The sequence below is a fragment of the Scatophagus argus genome, chromosome 5 (assembly GCF_020382885.2).
Source record: "Scatophagus argus isolate fScaArg1 chromosome 5, fScaArg1.pri, whole genome shotgun sequence".
Taxonomy (NCBI): domain Eukaryota; kingdom Metazoa; phylum Chordata; class Actinopteri; family Scatophagidae; genus Scatophagus; species Scatophagus argus.
In genome coordinates, this window is record NC_058497.1 from 9263423 (window position 1) to 9284222 (window position 20800).

At 39.8% G+C, this 20800-nt stretch overlaps 1 protein-coding gene across 1 annotated transcript in view; it reads left to right on the top strand.

The window, feature by feature from the left end:
* The first annotated feature begins 1419 nt into the window (after nucleotides 1–1419).
* pcp4b (Purkinje cell protein 4b) overlaps nucleotides 1420–20800 on the top strand; it is a 31328-nt gene continuing 11947 nt past the window's right edge. The window contains exon 1 of the mRNA XM_046390503.1: nucleotides 1420–1701. Coding sequence (XP_046246459.1) covers nucleotides 1693–1701 — 9 coding nt within the window. The 5' untranslated portion in view covers nucleotides 1420–1692. The remainder of the gene's footprint in view (nucleotides 1702–20800) is intronic.

Here is a 20800-nt window from a genome sequence, read left to right on the forward strand (position 1 = left end):
TTTTAAACTTTACTATGCCTGCTGAGCTGCTTCTAGCAGATACAATTTCTCTGTGATACAAAATCATCTGAATGTGGGTGTTGGTGTGGAAGATGTAGTGTTGGATCTTTAGTCATTTAGCATTATTAGGGCTTCTGTTTTCTACACAAAGCCACACTACCGAGGCACAGAAGACCTCTGAGTCACTTCTTCACGTCTGATCTGACCAGTGTGTCTAACTTCCCTGCAGTTAATTTACTACACTGCAGCCTTCACAGATTGCAATGTGTCTTGCTATCTTCAAGCTTCCATGAAAACCTCAGTACCATCTGCTCTACTTGGCAAAACAAAATGACATCCTTTCCCTCCAACTATCTTAAGCAGAGATATTTTTGCAAAACAAAGACTGCAAAGTCATTTTTAGTGCAAAACCTTATCAGACAGTCTCTCAGAGACGCACAGGTCAGGTCAGAGCAGCAGAGACTTAGGCTTCATTTGTAATCGACTTCCTTTTCTCCCATCCATCAAGGCTCTATTGAGAGTTTGCTGGCACTCCGGTGACACACCATAAGGAAGCTGAGCAGCCTTCATGTTGCATCCGCACCAGAGCTTTGTGAATGTTTGTCCTGTTTCTATTTGTCCCTATTTCCATTTAGATGTGCAGGAAGCAGATGGAGGTTACTCTCTGGGTTTTTGATTGAAGCTGCTGCTCACTATTTGAATGCTCAAGTTGAAAAACACAGACTGTATTGAATTTTACAAATGGATATATAGATTTAGGACTAACAATAATTAGCTACCTCAATTTGTGAAATTGATATTGAAGGGAATGAAAAGCAGGGATTGGATAGGGCTGCGTGCAGTTAGATTGATGCATAAGCATTATACAACTCCACTAGAAATAAGCATCTCCTTTCTGAAAAATCACTTGTTTCTCTATTAAAAGAAATTTAATAAAGTTAGAATGCAGAGCTCATTCTCTCTGATGCAATAAATTTAACTTGTTGTTGTTTGGGAATTCAGCAGAGAAAATGTAATTATGTTATTATACCACAGAAAACCTTTATTAGATAGAATTAATCCGGCAGTGAAAGTGAGGGGAATGCCAGGCAAACATCACAACACATTTAATAGAATAAAATAACTATTAAATGTCATGTAGTGACATTATAGTGGATATAAACTGAAAGAAGCATATTATGTCACATTACAAGTACCACGGGCAAACTGCATGCCTCGTATTGGACAGGAAAGACAAAAGGGTAGCTACAACACGGTCTCACTTCAGGGTATTTGTTATGAAGTTCACACCCTCGCACTAGTGCACACATTCAGGTGGGAGTGACAATAGCACATGTAGTGATATAAAAATCTTTATTGATGACATGACGACTGGAGCATGAAATGCGTCCCAGCGCTCACATTTGTGAGTGCTGGTGTTCGTCAACAGGAGGAGGAAGCTCCGTTTGGCTGATCATGATGAAAAGGGCTTACACAGCGTAATGAATATTTCAAGGAGTTGGGTGGTGACTTGGGAGACACATTTGCCCACGGCATTCCTATTGGTTTATTGGTGATGTGATGACACGGAGGAGTTGGGCTTAACACTTTATAAAGCTTCTCCGTGCACGGCGAGCCATTCTTTTAAAGACCACTGTTGCTGAAACTTCGTGTACTGGAAGCAGCCGAGAAACCTCGACCTTACCGTCCATCATGAGCGAGGTAGGACCACTTGATATTAAGAAAGAGACGAGGGGATTAATCCAATTACGCACGATCCGTGCGCTAATGCGCGAAGAGAAAATACGTTGAAAAGAGCTAGTTGTCTCAACTAATGAGATTTCTCATCCGACATGCACTGTTGCAGCGCGGATGTGATTAATTCAGTGTCAGATACTGTACAGCTGCTCTGTCAAAGTGCGCCGAACAGCATCAGTGTAGGGAACACCAGGACGCGCCGATGTGCCATCGGTCACTCCACCCGAAGCGATAGTATAGTGGAGTTACGATAGATAACAGTATTTCCTTCACGTTTAGCTATGACTTGAACTGAACTGCGTGGTTTTCCAACAAAAGGAACACAATTTGGAGAAAATCGAGCGCTGATTAGAAGCTTTTTGTGGCAGGATTGAACAGTTTTTACTTTGTCTCTGTTTGATTATGAGAAAAGAACTTGGTAATCTAAAGGAGCCTGCTGAAATATTTGGCAGGTGATGTATGTGACAGCGTGTGAATTATAGTAGGCTGCATTGTGGGAGTGCGGGTGGATAGTTACACTGAGGCGACTGTACCAATCAAACTGCATATTACTGTTGGTTTATTTCTCAGTATAAATAACTCAGTAGTCCTGGGCATCAGAAACCACAGGGGGCTTACAGCTCGCAATGGAAAACTGCTGTTAGCTTCTCCCACAGCAGTCACAGATGTTCCAGCTCATTTGAATGTGGAGGGAGGAGGCTATTAGTAGTTCTTTTTAATGGAGAGTTTTTATTCTACACAAACAATTAAGTTTATTACCAAATGCCCTACAGTATTCTGGCTTTGTTAGCAACTTGTGTTTCAGGTCGGGCATTATCAGGCATGTTATAAAATGTCAGTAGACGGTATATGATAGATATTAAGATTGCGATGCAGCAATGATTGCACCCATGTCTTATAAAGAACTGATGCTTTGATCACTATTTCCAAACTGAAGCTTTATTTTGCGTGTCAACTGGTTGAGTCTGTCTTCTGCATCCGAGTCATCCTAGCTGTCTATGTTTGAAATATTTGCACCAGATTTTGGGGCTTCAAAGTTCAGTTCACATCCAGTTTCGGGTATTAACATTAAAATACGAATGAAAGTTATACCAATTGGTACTTAAGGAAAATGCAATTTATTTTTATGAAAATCTGCTAACTTGCATTGGCCAGTGCTTGTTGTGACATTTGAAAACAGTTGAGACTGAACATGAATGGCTCTGCCCTGCAATTCTGCTTTGACACTTTGTCAGACAAGTAATTTCTAGTGCATCCAGTACATCAATACAGTAGGAAATGGAGGAGAGCACTAACTGGAGCCAGGACTTTCCTATTTTGCAGCTATGGGACTATTTTTTTCATGTATATGTGGATATATCTTTGCTTTATAATGTTCACATGCAAATGTGTTTATACATGTGCACATGTTGGCATAAACAGGTAACACAGGCAGAGATGGATGCACAAATGATTCAATTTGAGTTGTGACATAGTTGAAAATCATTTGGTTCTCCAGAGTGTGTAACAACAGCCTTAAACCTCCTCAGACCTGGCACTTCAAACTTTGAAGTACCTAGGTTGAAAAAAAAAAATCCAAACACACATACACACACACACACACACACACACACCAACAGCAGCCCTCAGGTTAAGAAGGCAGCGTTATCCGAGTTCAGTCCTGCAGCCAGGCGCGTGTGGGTTATGTCATTCCCTCAAATGGGCCAGTTGCAGACGTCCACCATACTTCCCTGCAAGCTGTTAACAAATCATTCACCTGCCTTCTCAATAAAGGATGAATTCAGGGTGCACACACAACAGGAGCTGAAACAGCCTTTGAATAATTGAAGCTCTTGCCGGCAGCAAAATCACCTGAGCCTTTTGTTTAGTAATAATGTGCAAAGTAAAGAGAAGCTGCCGTTACCGGTTGATCAAAAGAGGTGTAATTTTAGGGCTAACAAAGTCATGGTGCAATTGTGAGAAGAAAGAAGAGGAGGAGGTGGAAGAAGAGGCAATGAAGGGGATGTGAAATGATTTTCCTGCTGAGTTGATATGTTTTGTCAGAGTGCAGAGTGGAGCTGTTCTCAATCAAAGTCATGAATGTATTCAGTCTCCAAACTTGACTAGAAGCCAGTAACTGAAGCAGAGCAGCTCAGCATGTTCTGGATGGATGAGTCTCGCAGTGGTCAGCACTGCAGCGCTCCATCCCTCATCTCCACCTCCCTCTCTGCCCCTGCTCTCTCCACCTCCCTCTCACCCCTCCTTATCTACGCATACCTGCACAGTTTTACCCCTACAATGAAGCTCAGATTTTTACCTTTTGTTCCATCTCTCTCTGTCTCATGGCAAAATCAGCAACCTAAAAATAATAAAGAGCTTCAAAAATCCAACAGAACGATCCCTGAAGCTTCTGACTTCTGTCAGTGTGTTTGTGTCAAGGAGGAATGAACAAGCTGACAAGAGAGACTGAAAAACTACCAGGTGCTCCAGATGAAAGAAAATGGCTGACTCAGACACTTTAATATCTATTTTTTTTCTTTTGCAGTTTAAGCAACTGACACAGTTACTAAACATCAGGACAGTCAGCCTTCAACTTTCTGAGGACTGACACATACAGTTTGTGGTTTGAGCTCGTTCCCCCTCTGTGGTGTTGTGTTCACAGATCTGACATGTTTTGAATTCTCTGAGATTACAGAGCAACATTGTGATATCTAGAAATGTGAGGCAGACTCAGTGAAATTAAGCAACACTCCACAAACCCCCTCAGAATAGATCTTTTCACAGCAGATAGTTCAACATTTCTCTACAGGAAAAGCACAGATTATTGTCTGAATAATGCTGCATTCACTCTGTGTCAACACAATGGGAAGAATAAGAAAAGCTCATGTCACTTTGATCTGGGAGTCATTTAAACACTTTTCTGGGGATATGTATTTGCATCAGTTCCTTAACGTGTCAAACCAGATACAAACATGTATAATTGTAATTTATCTGAATCAGTTGTTAATATTGGATTTTATAGACATGTACCTGCCAGTGATGATGACTTTGCATCCATTTTGACAACCATTTAACATTTCCTGTAGTTCTTTTCACCAAGTCGCAGTGAGGACTGCGCGATGTCTCTGACTCAGAAACAGGCTGACGTGAGCATTTTTTCCAAATCACTTGCTTGTAATTATGTAATTAATGATGTGACCTGAACGCAGCACAAACCTGACCACTGAGCCAGCCCAGGAAAGGGCACACGTGAAGGTAAAATAATGAATAATTATAAGTCATAATTAATGATATTGACTACACTCGTGTTTGAATCAAACACAATGCAAATCAGTAACAACAACAACAACAACAACAACAACACTGTTGCAATAATGCAACGTGTTGTCATCCCTATAGATAAAGACTAGCAGCTACAGTGGGATTAGCACTTGTAGTTAATTTGAAGACAGCTCCACATCACTGGGAGGTTTCACAGTTGCCTGTAGGTGGTCAGTGTGTTGACTCACAGGTATTTTTGGACTGCAAACTACACTCTGCTGTTATTTTCCTGCAGTCACTGACTCATAACTAAGCCGTCTTCAAGTCAAAAAAGCTGCAGCTTCCTATAAGTAATAGGCTTTTTGGGGTGGGTGGGGGGTGTATACAAGCTGTGCCAATGTAAAATAGCATTACTTGACAAAGCACAAAGAAGCATCTTTTGAGCAAATATACCCTCTGAAGTCGGAACTAAGTTAATATAAATATTTTACATGGCACTGTAGTTAGACGTTACACAAGTTAGATGTTAGATGAACATCTGCTCTCATTCTCACTGGTAAAAATTAGTAAATTATTAAAAGAATGTTTTTTTTTTTTTGTCACAGCTGGTGATTACAAGAAGAAGTAGTGCTTTGTTCAAACCTTTAAGATGTGTGTCTAAACTGAGGCAGAGATATTTTTAGATCTTATTGATCTCATTTTGCCGCCTCCCATCCATATTCTGCTCTGTGCTAATTAACTACTGTAGTTTAACATACCAACACAGATGTAGTGGTTGTGTTTATGAGCAAATATATGAAAAGTTGGATGTATGTGTATGTGCATTTGAGCATTTTTCTTTTTTTTAACCCTAAATTTTTTATGACCTGCAACATTTTTAAGCAAGTTTGCCCATCTGGAAACAGACAGAAATGCTAATTAGCTTGATTAGAAATGAGCATAAACTTAGCCTTGATTGGATGCCAGATCATTACTACAAGTACCAGCTTCACTGGAAATTTAGAGATTTCAATGATTAAAAAAACAAATCAAAAACAACAACAAAAAAAACACCTTTGGTTATGTGGATAACTTTAGTGAAAAATCACTGGTGGTATTCAGGCTATTCTGAATGAGCCCTGCCTTACTTTGAACCTGGCTGATTTCAGCAGCCCTTGGACAGGAAACATAAATTTGACAGGAAAAGCTGTTTAATCCACTTTAAGCAGAGACTGGAATTTCTCTAAGCACTTAGACTGAAATAACCCCAACTGAGGATGTAAAGATGAGGTCATCATATAAGTAGTCAGCACAAACGTGGCAACTTTGAGCAGCTTCACAGTTTTTAGAGACTAAGACCTTTGCTTGCTAATCAAAGCGAGCCTATTGAACTGCACTACACTGTATGGTTAGTTAGGTACATTTTTTCATTAGAATAGTTGAATTTCACTCTGTCCCTGAACTCATCTTAAGGTCTTCAGACAAAATTGCATTCTGTGCTGCTTTTTGATGCATCACATCAAATCACATGCAACACAGTGAATAGTGACTTCCATTATCACTTGTTGTCATTAGGGGAATGTCTTTATACCTCTGTTTTGCAGAGTTCAGGCATTTGTCTTTCATCCCATTTAAAACTGAAATCATCAGGTTTTACCATGAGTGGCACGAGGTGCTTGATGCTCAAAATGCCCACAGTATCTGAGGGTAGAAATCAGTTATGCTCACCACAAGCCAAAAGATAAGTCCTTCCAGGTTGGTAAGCCCACAGCAGAACTGGTCTGGCCAAACATTCAGATATTAAGCAGCTTTAGAGCACGTACTACTGGATTAGGGGACTCTGATGGATTTTATAGATCTGCTGTGTCGCCTCTAATGTTGTCGGTCAGATTCTTGTTTCACTGTCCAATAGGCAGATGGACCATGTTTGGAGGACTTGTTTTTCATCCTAATGGTACACAAGGTTAAATTGACTTGGTTTTGTAAATGGGCTAAAATGTAAACTTGCAGGAAAAAAAACCCCAAACACTCAACCAGCTGTGACTTATTGTTGTCAGTCGGTCTCTTGCTGTTGTAATCTGCACGAGCTTAAAGCATTTTGAGGGCATTTGGTCTCCACAAATGCTTTTTGTCCTTTAAAAGTAGTTTTAATATGTCATGGATGGATTTACTTCAAATATCTCAACAACACTTGGATGAATTGGTACAATTTTGTCCACTGGCCCTTGTCTTCCTTAGGATGACTATAATAACTTTGGTGATTTTTGGTTAGACATTCATTCAGCATCAATTATTATTTGTAAATAATTAATTTGTCCAGGACTTTGTATTTGTATTTGTGACCAAATACCTGCAAAACTAGCAATGTTCCTATCAGCCTCAACATGGGTCAACATGCTAAACTAAGATCGTGAACATAATTGCACTAAAGAGTTAAGAATATCCTATACTTGTAGACTCTTAATCTTCTTTACAACAAAATTAAGTAAAATAAATTCAGTCTTACTCTTAAAAATGCTTTCAAATTAATGTCATACTGGTGCTCTCCTCTTTTGTGATTTAAATTATGCACTAAAGGCCGGTAACATATATTATAAAATCTTCCATAAAGTGAGGTTATAACATCAAGCCTTGAGTTTGTTATTTATTTCAGCAACTTAAAACAAGAACAAAAAGCCCTTTAACCGTTTAAAACTCACTACATTTAAAGCTTTAAAGGCATCTTTAAACCAAATCTATTATTTCCATTATAAAACAATCACATCAATGACCTAACACTATTAGCATATTCATTATCTTCATGTTGATTCATATCAGGCTCAGCTTCCCCCATGAGTCTAATCAACAAACGCTCCATCAACAAACACATTCTTTATCAACAGCAAAGAAGATATGAGTGGCAATTTACTCAGTCGCAGCGCCATAAATCACTTGGATTGGTGCCAAATGCACAGTGAAACTATTACACACTGGGTGGTTAAATGACTGGGATGAAAACAGTTTTCTTAATGCATGTGTGGCTGTTGTCTGATTATTATGCTGGCATAAATTTACCAGCTGTGTGCGCAGAGCTGATGAGTCTGAATTCCTCAGCTTCACCTATTGTGACTTTAGGTGAATCAATAAAATAAATTGACATCTTTATTAAGGATGTTGCTTTGGTGAAGTGCCTTGGAAGGTGTTTATCGAACCCTTTACACCCTGGGGCTGATGGATTAGTTGCTGTCAAATTAAATTACAAAAAAAAAAAAAAAAAAAAAGGAAAGCTGAAAAATTATGACAAATTTAACATTTAAAAAATGAACAAACATTATACATCAATAATATACATCATGGCCATCTTTTCTCTGTGCATGCAGTCGTGTAAATCACACATTTCAGCGATGTCAGCAGTAGTGCGCCATGCATGTGCGTGCTGGTCTTTAGGTTTCAGTCATTCACCCTACAAGTCGAGTGGGTGGGGAAGGGCTGAATTAGCAGAGCAACATTACTGCTGCTTGCTGCAAATTTACCTCCCACAAAATCATTACAGCATCACACTGAAGATTTGAAGTTGAAAATAACACCTCAGGGGCTGCTGGGGTCTGCAGGCCAATCTAATAAGTAAGGAGGTTACAGAAACAGGTTTGTGACTGCAGGGTCCCCGCTTTAGATATCTGCACAAATGGGAAAACCTTGGCAGAGGCACACGGATATGTGATCAGTTTTATCCCCTCAGTTATCACAGTCAATGTGCTCTTGGACAGCTCAGTGAAACCTCTGGATTGCATTCTTATTGTCAGTTTGCTTTGATTTTACAAATGGTAAAGATACCAGATGTTGCCACTGTAATGTTTTAATGGAAGCTGGAAGAGAATCTCTGGTATGTTCTGTTCTTCTTTATCTTTATTTAATTCATGTATAAAATTAATACAGTATAGGGACATGTTGTCTTTCAGCTGGTTTTGTATGTTGTAAAGCACCTGTGAATACTGTAGATCTCATTAAAGGTCTGACTAGACTTCCATCTTACATGGCGAGATATGAATTTGTGCCTCCTGATGTTTCGGCCAGCATTTGCGCTGTAATCTCTGACATGGTAGAAGAAGCAGGAACCACATATTAAGTGAACATGTGTTCAAGAAAGAGTTCAAACTGTTCGTCTGTGTGGAGACTTTCTTTCAATGTAAAGTCATAAAGACAGTTTTCTCCTCTGTTGTGGTTTGCACTGACAACTGCAACCAGACACTTTCAGTGCAGAACAGCTGGCGAGTTTTCTGAAGCAGACTGGTACTCTGATGAACCATGAAGACGTTTGCTTCCCAGATTGCACTTTTCATTTAGGATATTCACTGCTAGTTTGTTGTTACTGCGTTATAAGCCTGTATCTAACTGTAAAGAACAAACAGTGACCACCACAGGTCAGACTTCAGGCATTGCACTTTGTAATGTACTTTATAATTAAAATCAAAATGTTTTTTTTTTTGTGTGTGTGTAAAACAACACTTTATGTTGTGTTTTTGTTGTTTGCATTGTTTGGATTTGTACGATGGTGTAAATCTTAAGTAGATTGTGTGCACACTTACATGATTGGGAGCATTAATGAATGTAACTGCTTGGTTAAAGCATCATTTAAACTCATATTATCACATTTTTGCAAACACTTGAATTTATTGAACTGCAGAATTGAGTTGAATGTGTTTCCCTCACTAGGCAGCAGGTTGTGTCTCTTAGCATGAACACTTGAAGGTCAGGACAGTTGCATCGTCTTTCTGCAGCACTGTGTTGGACTAGTTGGGGTAAAATGCTGTAGTTTTATTGACGGTATTCTGTGATCTTCTCATTATGGACTAAATGGAGCCTAACTGCTGTGCTCATTTCCAAAGGAGCTCAAGTGGAAAAAAAGCTGCTGCTCAAAGTTAATATTGCATCTCTCTGGATGTAACAGACAATAATGAGACAAACTGGCAGCTGGCAATGTGGTTGGAGGTTGCTTTTTTTTTTGTTTTTTTGGCACTGAGGTGAAATGTAGATTTACTGTCTGCTGACAATGAATGCTTGTCATCACATCTCAACTCTTAATTAACTGGGGACCGACTTGTTCATGCTCCTGGATGATGATGTTAAATGTGTTCTGGGTCCATACGCAACACCCAAAGACCCAAAGACACACAAACAGTGAAATAAACAAAACAAAAGGTGCTTAATGAACACAAACTTAGTGAAAGTCTTTCTTTGTAAATTTTGCAAGACCCCCATGTCTCTCAGGCTTTTTTTTGTGTGTGTAAATCACAGTCTTTCCTCAAAGCAACTCTGTCACAAACTCCCGCCGTCCTCGCGGTCACAAGCCGGGAGCCAACACATGCCCTCTGCAGATGTCACTATAAATTTACTGCAGCTTTTGAGGGATTGTTTTATAAGACAGTGCCTCAGAACCACATTTAAACGTATGAGGAAGCATTTAAAAACAAACCATGTTGGATAGCTTGATCATGTTGCTTTATCAGTCCAAAAAGGGAGAGGTGCAGGAAATTTTGAGAAGTTGAGCTGACGATTTCCTCAACATGATCCGGAGCTGCTGATTTCTACACTTTCTGCCCTAACTGGAAGAGCAACTCATGTGTCTCTCTCCTAGACCTGAAGAACAGAAAGAAGAAGAGGCAGTTTGGCCTTATGTTGTTTCTGCTTGAATTGTCTTTGGCCTACTTCTGCTTTTTATATGTTTTTACTGGCCACTGAGTGCGGCAGCGAACTCTTGTACTCTGCAAGCTGCTCAGTCTTAAAATAACCCCAGAAACAAATGAACAAATAGAATTGTTTTCAAAAATCTTCAATGTTCATTTTCATCCACCACTCAGCTTTGCTTACTTTGACTTTGAGTCTTTAGGGATCCACTGGGTATGGAGGCTCTATTAGTGGAATGGTATCCACATTATGAGTTGTTCCTCATGCCTCACTATATTATCACATCAAATACCTGGCTATCTGCTACCTGGGAAGTTGTTCTGTGAGATGTTTCTATCCAACAGTCTCTGATGGGACAGCACAAGCAGGGGACACACTCATCATTCCTCATAATTAGGGTCTTAATTTGAACACCTTGCTCTTTTAAGTTCATTTGCAAAGCTAACTCTCCTGCTGCTTGGCCCACAAAGGCAGACTGGAGCATTATCTGGGTCGCCTGGTTACATAGCGAGCACTCTCTGTGTCACATGGACCCCCCTCGCAGCTGATGGCCGCTTGGATTGGAGCAACAGAGATGCCCGCCAACAAGCTGGCCTGCCTCTAAACAAGTCTCTCTGGGTCTCAGCTCTTGTGCCCAAAATTGTCAGTGTTGCTGAGCCAGATGAAGTAGCTGAGGCCAAAACATCAATCATCACATTATACCAGCCAGGCTTATGAATCAGTTATAGCAGATTAACAAACTAAGAAGCTTTCAGGGTCCACAATATTTATCTTCTCATTTCATGTGCTACAAAAGTGCTGTTTCGATTACCCACAAAACAGAGTCAAAGTGAGAAGATGCAGGACACTGTTGTCTGACAACATCTTCAGCTTTCCGGGTCAAACTAACTAAGGACCAACACATTCAGTTTGTGAAGAAGCACACAGGTGGGAGACAGTGACAAATGTACATTCAAGTGGACTCAATCAACACATGGTCCAGCTAAGTTTTAGATACAGGGCTTTTAATGTTGCTTGTTCCTGAGCCATCGAGTCACATTTGTCTTCATCAGCACATGTCATTTGCTAAGTTGTCCTGGACCTGCAGATATCCAAACATGCGATTATTCTAAGAACATACAGGAGTCCTTTCACTTAAAGCTGAGACCAGCAGTTTATTCTTGATGTTTGAAACAACAGTTAACAGAAGTTGGTCAAAATCTAAGTAGACTTTGCATTAAAATTGGTTCGTCAACTTTTTTTTTCCCAACATCTGAAATGGACTGAAAATCTCAAAATAAATATGCATAGAAGAGAATTTAAATTATTCACGCATTTTTGCCAGTGACGAGGATCCATTGACTAATATCTGTGGAGTCAGTCCTCACACTTTTATGAAATTTATACTTATTAAGTTTGCAACAGGGGCCATGAAACAGCAGCATAATTTGGGAAAATTAAATCACTGATTTTGATTATTAATCTCAGTTAAGCTTCTTATTGGGTCTTCTCAGATAAAAACTAATTATTTTTTCTCACTCATTTTTGCTGGACAGTAATTTCTTCCAATTGTAAAGCAGTTGTCCAACATGATTCATTTTTACACCTCAGATGTGTCGTTTTCAAATGGATTAAACAAACAAGATACAAAATGTAAAGTAAGGAGCTTTAGAGGCGCTGGGAGGTGGATTTTATTACCTTTGGACAGAGTCAGGCTTTCTGTTTCCACCTGCTTCTAGTGTTTTTGCTGATCTAAGTTAATGGCTGCAGACTGGCTGCTTCACATCTAACTCGCAGCTGCAAAGTAAAAAAGCCCCAAACTTGAGCTGTTGTGTAAAATTAAGTGAAATATCTGCTTTGAAAACAGCTGTCAGCTCATCATCAACATCATTATCATTATTATTATTATTAGCATTATTATTTAAGTGAAAAAAACAGATCGTCCACCACATGATAAAATCTGTTGCAGGGAGGTATACTTTAACCTGCTGCACAGCTTCTGTAAATCAGCTGGCTGATTGAACCAAAGCCCTGGCTGATCACAGGAAACTTCCTCATCTGTTTACTGGCCTGCTGGTTGGTTTGTCGCTCCTTTCATCACTGCAGCGCAGTCCGCAGCAGTGCGCTGTGCAATTCCAAAGTGAGCAAACCAATCCCCAGAGATTGGCGAAACCCACACTAATGAAAGAAACGCCGAAAAATGTAATCTCGCCAATTTCAAGGCTCATTAAGTTGCATAACGGACAGCAGTTTGAAAGAATAATTTAAAGAGGAGCTGTAATGTGTTTCCCCCCTTCCTTTCTCTCTCTTGCCTTCCCTCATCATGTTTCTCAGTGGAAATTCCTGTGAATCAAAGATTTTTTTTTAGCACAACACCAGCTGGATTAAGATGAAAACAAATTATTTTTTTATTCTAGAAGTCACTTGTAGTTTTGTGATTTCAGGCTTTTCTGGGGCATGGAGGCATTAGTGCTTCTTGGCTTGGTGTCGACCACATTATGTGAACCCACAGTTTTGCTGCTCATCGCTAAGAAGTTAGTGAGTCAGTGTGAGCGGTTTGATCACAGCTTTCCTGAGGACGGCTCCTTGGTTACATGACAGCTGGCCTGCTTTCTGCTTCGAATCATAATTTTAGCAAAAACTCTCCTCAGTCTGAACTTCAGGAAGCAAAAACAACCGGATGCATGTTTCACACACTGACAGGTGTGTGCATTGTGTGGCGATGGCTTGACAGCACCCGCACTTGTGTGTTTGAGAAAGAGATCAGTTGCTGCTTTAGTGTTTGTTTGAGAAGGAGATCACCTTCAGCATCAGGGCCCTGATCACTTCAGCAGTGTCACCTCAGGAGTTCTGGCTGCCATGAAAGAAATAGGAAGTGTGCAGCTGAGTTCCTGTGCCTCGTGGTTCGACGATCAGACCATGCCAAGGTCCCAGCATCGCCACTCTCGGTCAAACAGCTGATATTTGTGACAGGCAAATCGGCGTCTCTTCCTCTCCCCCCGTTGACTCGCTCTACCTGCCCCCAAGGCTACACTGAGGAGAAAACACGTGTCCACACTTGGCTTGTGGATAGAAAAAGATACCAACCTACCTCCATCTCATTGTCATTCCCACACCTGCACACAGCAAGGGGATTAACAGGAGCACTTGGGTTGAAAAATGGCATCATTTTCATAAAACCCAAAGTAGGTTTGTTCCCTAAACAGAATTTGGCAAGCACAACAAACGTTATCAAACGATTTAATGAGGAAAATCAAACTAAATGAATGGTGTCACCATTAAAAAGAGGTCATTTTCTCAGTGCCAGAGGCTGCAGAGGGTGATTTTTGGCTTTAGTGCCTCATCCATATATAGACTGGTGGTGTGGATACATTTCAGCCTTAATTCATGCTTATCTGTGCTTTTTACATGGCTTTCTTTATATCCTAATTACTGTGGTCAAACTAGTGTCTGTCTTTTCAGATGAAAAACGTCCCAGGGAAAGCAAACGTTTCATGGTAATTACTGACCTCTGCTACACAGCAATAGTAAGAACCCACCCACTTCCTCCTCACTTTCAGCCAGATGTGTGCTGGCTGCTTAACAAAGGAAAGAAAAACCAAAAAATCTGCAGTTGAGAGCTATTGACCCAGCACTGATTTGGCAGTGTTTCAGTATGCCCTGTAGCCCGATGACAGTATGGTTTATGTAACTGCCAATGGAGCTCATACAGATGAGTGGTCTGTAGCACGCAGGCATGCACACACGCACTCACACATACACATGCAGACACTCGTAGTAAAGCGCACACAGAGACACTCGCGCTCCACACCCACTACTAGTGAGGATGAGCATGCTGATTTCTGAAGAGCTGAAGAGGCAGGAGGAGAGTGAGGTCAGAGGATCAAAAGAGAAACAATGTTTTTACTGTGCAGGCTTTCAGCAGAGCAGCTTCCTCCATACGCTGAACGCCGCCTCAGAGGCAGCATCAGCAGCGGAGTTACACACCACATCATTCAAACATGCCACTGTTGTCACTGGAAACAAGGCCACTTTATTCCCCACATGCATCCATCCATGTCAGTGTGTTGAATCAAAGTACACACAGTGACTTTTTCATTTTAATGCAAGTGTCTCGCAGATCATTGTATCACAAGATGCTCTTATGTTATGCCAGCAGCCAGTTCGCTTCGCATAAAGACTGAAAGCAGGGAAGAAACAATTTCACTAATTAAGGCTCACTAATTAATAGTGGTGGAACTTGTCTGAATAAACTGCACTTTTCAGATTAGTTTTAATGAAGCATAATTGAGCAGATTTTTAGAGAAAAATTGTCGCTTTTACTTCTTCACATGTATATTCATTGCACTACTTTTATTTATTATCGTGTGCATTCTGTTCATGCAGTGTGTTGTGTTAATGCTAATAAGTTTGATAATATATGCACACAGTGTATCATGCCTCAAAACTACTCCTGGATCTGCTTTATTAAGGCAAAATAACACGAGGATGAAATTTAAAGCTACATGTTTGATTTTGGGATTCAAGCACTGTTAATTTTGACATCCACGGAATCAGAAATGATCCCAATGCTGGGAGTTTATTGAATGTATGAATTTTACCACACAGGAACTAAAATCAAGTTGAAATACGACACAAATTGGGTGGAAAGAGGCAGCTTGCCTTGTGCAGGGCAGGTAACTGAGTTTGGCTTTGAGTGAGGGAAATAAAGACTTGTACTCAGCAGTGTGAAAGGACTGAATGCTTTTAAGGATTCTCTCAGAAAACCTCCTCACATTCTCTCTTCTCCATCCCCTGATGTGTGCCTAATCAGAGATGAAAACATATTAACATTTCTCTGATTTGTAAATGTGCTTACAGTATATGCACACTGAATCTTCTGTTATTCCGCTTGACTCACCCTGTGTTTGTGAGAGTGTGCCTGTATAAATTATGTGTGTGTGTGTGTGTGTGTGTGTGTGTGTGTTTTCGCCTTGAAGTATCCTAATTGAAAGCCTGGAGGCACAAACTCTGATGAAGCCACTGTGGAGTTTGCAGGCAGTATGCTACAGTAGCTCTGCTGTTTGTGTGTGTGTATTTCACCTAAAGGCACACAGAAATACACACATCAAAACAGTGTTTGTTAGCCTTGTGTCCCTCTGAAACTGTTAATGATTAATGAGAGGCACAATATGTATCTCTTCGCTCTCCATCTCCCCTGTCAACATCACGTAATTACTGTTTTTCCCTTCCACTTGATTGTTTTCTGCGTCTGTGTTCGCTTCTGAATGCCCTGATACGTCCACAGGTATGCTGATTTGTTCACCACTGGTCTTATTTGCAGAGTGAGGATAGCCCCTTTTCCCCTCAGTAATCTCTCTCATTGAGCTGCTGTTATTGCAATTTACACTTGGCTCGGCCCCAGGGTTGCTCAGCCGTGATGGTTCCTCTTCTCCCCACTGCCCTCGGGAGTGTTATATTTTCTCATCACCCTCGCACTGAGCTGAACAGCCATTAACAAAATGACCTAAACTCACGTCTTGTATTTAAGCCAAGTTGAAACCTGTTATACCTCGCAAAGCCCTGAGTACAGCACTGTGGTTTTCACTTCCGCCTACAATGCTATTATCTCAGAGGAGAGATTCAGAGGTTTCTAATGGTGACGAAGAGCACTGATATCATGATAAGACCGCCTAACTCTAATTTTGTTGGTTATAGTGGTTCTTCTTTTTGTCATTCTTTCTTTCTTTGCTTCTTTGTTTCTATTTTTTAATCATAGGTGTTTAAAACTCTACAACTATTAGTTTTATGAAAACATTTTAAGCATGCTCCAGAGGAGTTCAGATTCCTCAGACGGGACGAGGTACACCGAATCGTAAGGGTCATGGGTTGAGTCATTTATGTTAGCTTTTTGCATTTGAACTCCTACTCACATGACTAAAAGCACTATAATAGAATCCAATATGCTCCTTTTGGGTTAAATACTTTCTGAAAGACAGATATGAGCTCATTTAACTATTAACCTTAAAAATAAAGCTTTTATATTTCTATTTTTAAAATTGAATGGAGCATCAGACTGAACTTTTATAGAGCTGAAATGATTACTCAGTCAGTAAGTCAGCAGAATAATTATCAGCAACTACTTTGATGATCATTTACAGTAATCATTTGTACCAAACATTCCCTAGTTTGAGCTTCTAAATTGTAAGAATCTGCTGCTTCTCTTAGTATAATGTAATATTAAGCTAAATGTCTTTGGATTTAACAGTGTTAGTTGGGCCAAGCAAGCAATTTGATGGCCTCATCTTTCCACTTATTAAACCATATTATAGTGAACAATCAATAGGTTATCAGCGTCAGGAAGACAATCAGCAGATTCATCGTTAGTGAAGGCTTAACTTCACCAAGTGTGTTCGCTTAATGTAATTTCCACCTCTCTGCTCATAAAACCTTAAGTACTTCATTTATACTTGTAGGATAAACAGATTTTCAGCGAACAACAGAAGCATGACATGGTATTTAACAACAAAATTAGCACAAGAGGAACGTTACTCATGTGTGAATGTATATTTGTCATAGGCATCAAACAGCTCAAATGGGTTGTAAGAATCAAACATGAAGAAGACATAGAAGTCTGTAAGATATGGATCAACCTAGATTTTCATGCTTTTGATTTATCTTAAATGCCTATGGGAATGTTGATACAAAAGCTGCAGCTATAACAATATAGCCTTCGCAATCTGCATTTGCCCGTAATACAGTATCCAGCTTTTTGGAAAAATGCTGCAATGTTACATCAGAATTAAATCTCCAGTTACTCCATCGTGAGTAACTCCAGAGCAGATGAGCTTGAGGGCAGTTTTGTTTGCAGAGGGTGCTGGTGCAGTGTAGTATGGACTGACTGGTCTCCCTCTCCATTTCACTCTGTTGGAGCCACATTAGTGTGTTGTGAAGGAGTAGCTACTGTAGCAACAACGCAGGCACCAGTTCATTTCATGGCCATCACAAGAGGCTGATTGAGAGACTCAGCTCTTCTCTTTGAACTGGGATTAGTAACAGGGAAGAACAAAACTGCGCTCTTATCTGCCTCTGATATTTGTTTGGAGCTGCAGGGGAGCTGAAGAGAGCTCAGCCGTGTGACTTTAATGTTAAACACCACAAAGCAATTTGAAAAGTTTTTTTTCACATTGGGTTGCTTCCTGACAGACAAATGAAAAGAGAGAGCAGGTACAGTTCTGATTAGCCTGACTGCTCAACACGCACATACTCACACGAAAATGTTTCTTTTTAACAAAAGATGCGTCAAAGATCAGCCTCAATTTAGACATTTCTTCTCAAAAGGCACGGGTGTGTTGTGTTCCGAGCTTGCAAGGATGCTTCACCCCACCACCACCACCACCACCACCCATCCCTCTCCACAGCATCAAAGCACGGCATACGCTGTTTGAAATTCATTGAAAGCATTGGATTAATAATGCAGAAAGAGAAGCTCAGAAAAGAGGACACATAGCACGATGCCTTCTTGACTCTCTAGCTATTAAAGCATAGAAACTCATCTGACATGACCAAATGGGAAACCTTTGAACGAATGGAGGAATAGCTGTGAAAAGGTTGTGGTGAAAGTAGCTGGAGCTAAATCCCCCAGGAGGCAGCCAGATCATGCTACCTAAATGAAACCATTTCCTTGATCTGTTTTTTTTCCTTTTTTTTTTTTTCTTTACTGTGCCAATTCCCCAGTGCTTTCGCTCTGAATTTGTTCAAGAAGGAATAGAAAAAAAAAACAATCCATGTGAAATGTTTGATGGAAATACTATACAATAATAATACATTTTTATTTGTATAACACTTTTCCTTCACAGGTTTTACAAAATGCTTTGCAAAAAATACACCCAGGTCTCATTAAGTCCTGATGATAAGAGCACATAGGAAAAGTCAAACCTGTAACAAAACAAAAACATATAAACAGCATAGGAAGTATTACACCTGAGGCGAGTTTATTTCCTCTATAAGCATTATATAAGCAAATTATTTGTAATTCATCAATATATTGCTCGTTATCTTACAGCTATGTGTACAACGTAACATCTGTTACAAATTGCACAGCATTCAAATTTGTGTGAATGATGCCAGGCCAACAAATTCCTTCACTTTATATACATGTAAATATATAGGACACAACACATAAAAATAAAGTTCAAACTTCAACAATCTTCATGCTAAACTGTGTTACATTAATTGTTTCCAGCTGTAGTTTCTAAATAATGAGCAGGGGATAGAGGGTATTGATCTTCTCATCTAACCCTCTGAAAGGTATGACAGTTTAATTTTTGGTCACTAAGAGGCTCCAGAAACTTATTTGACTGCAAAGACTAACAGCTGTGCTCCTTAACTCTCCCTCTCTTCCCCCATTTTCTTGTTTTCTCCAGACAAGAGGAGGCATTCTGGTCATTAATCTTCCCAATGCCAATGTTTGTATAAATACAGAGGGAGATATTGATCCTGCTCTCCTCTCCCCATCCTCCTCTACACTACAGGAAAAAAAAATATCCCACCATCACAGCTCCCACCCAGGATGTGCATATGAAAACACAAGCTGACAACCTGTCTGCCAGCTGGCAATAAACTGTGCAAGATAAGGAGAGTGACACTGTAATTCCTGCTATAATTTCATATCATACGTTGTTTTTTTCCCTGCATAAATATTACCAGGTTCAAATTGACATACACTGACAGTAAAGGAACTCCCAAGCCTCTGCCGTCATGTGTGGTTTTCAGAAGGAAATCACAAACATGGCAAAAAATGTCATAAACGTCATCATTTTCAACTGACCATCCAGTTTGAATAGAGCTTCTCCTGGAGCCCACTTTTACCTTTATATATATAATGACTGTTTTTTGTGAGGTCTGTGGCAGTGACAGAGCATTGCAGTTTGGAGATTTTACACTTTTTATCTCCACTGAATCCCACCTGCTCTTTGGTTGTGGCTGTGAAGATAAATTGGCCACCAAGGGAGCCCAAAACAGGCCCAGGGACATCAGTTATAATGGGGATGGGTAAAGCTGAATTAATTAGAATGGGCTGATATGGAGGAGCAGCAAACCAAAGGATCAGTTGATGCTATCAGGTGTTTTAGCATGCATTAGCAGTGAACACTGTGATAAATGGAATCTCCATTTCACCAGTTTTTAATGTCCATTAAGGAGGTCTAAAATCTTCTTTTCTTGAACAAATGCATTGAAACCTTTTGAGTAAGATGTCTGGAAGAAATTTTGCTGCAGTTCAAGTCGGTAGTTTAAACCAAGAATACAGAACCAGCAAAAATACAAAGAATAGGAAATATGCATGTTTGTTGTCGCCTTTTAAGAGTTTGATGAGAAGAAGAAAAGCATTCCCATACAGAATGTATGGTAAAATGAAGGTATGTTCAGTAACTGGTAAATGTAGCTTAGCACAAACTGACAGCACATAAACCAGCCGTAAAACAATCGTCATTTTTGCAGTGCAGCTTGTAATTGGACTAAAATAATAAAAACATGATTTAAAATGTTATTTAGTGATCTTTTACTGTTACCTTCAGACCGAGTCAGGCTAGCAGTTCCTACTTAATTTGAGTCTTTATGCTAAAATAAACTCACACCATGCTAATGTTACCTTCAGAAAGTGTTTTATTATAACATTACACTTGAAGTTTTTGAAATGCCAGGACGAAGGTCACATTCACCCTGAAACAATAATTTTACTCGGTTCCAGAAAGTTGCTTTATTTCTAAATCTTAAGTATGTCTTTGCTCTCATGATATCGTCACCATGAGTTTTACCATAAACCAGTGACAGACAGACATGACATTAGCATCTATCGTCTCATCTAACTCTGAGCGAGTGTAACATTTCATAAAGAAAATATTTCAAGTTAAGAAAACCTTGCTGAGTGTTAGAAAGTTCATGATTATGGGCTTTTGAATAATCATTTTACATATGCATCATGCACGTTTAACTTCAAACTCTTTGAAAATTCTGCAACAAAATAAATCTTTTTAGCGGACGTGTCCCCCCATTGCCCCCTAAATACTGTGTGATTAATAAGATGCTTTTAATGTATCTTCTTTCCTCATTCAATCCTGGCTCCTTTTCTTTGCCATACATACTTCCTCTGGCTCCTTTATCATTCATATCCCTGTGATATCCCTCCTCTCTCTCTCCTGCTCTGCTGCATATTAAAAGC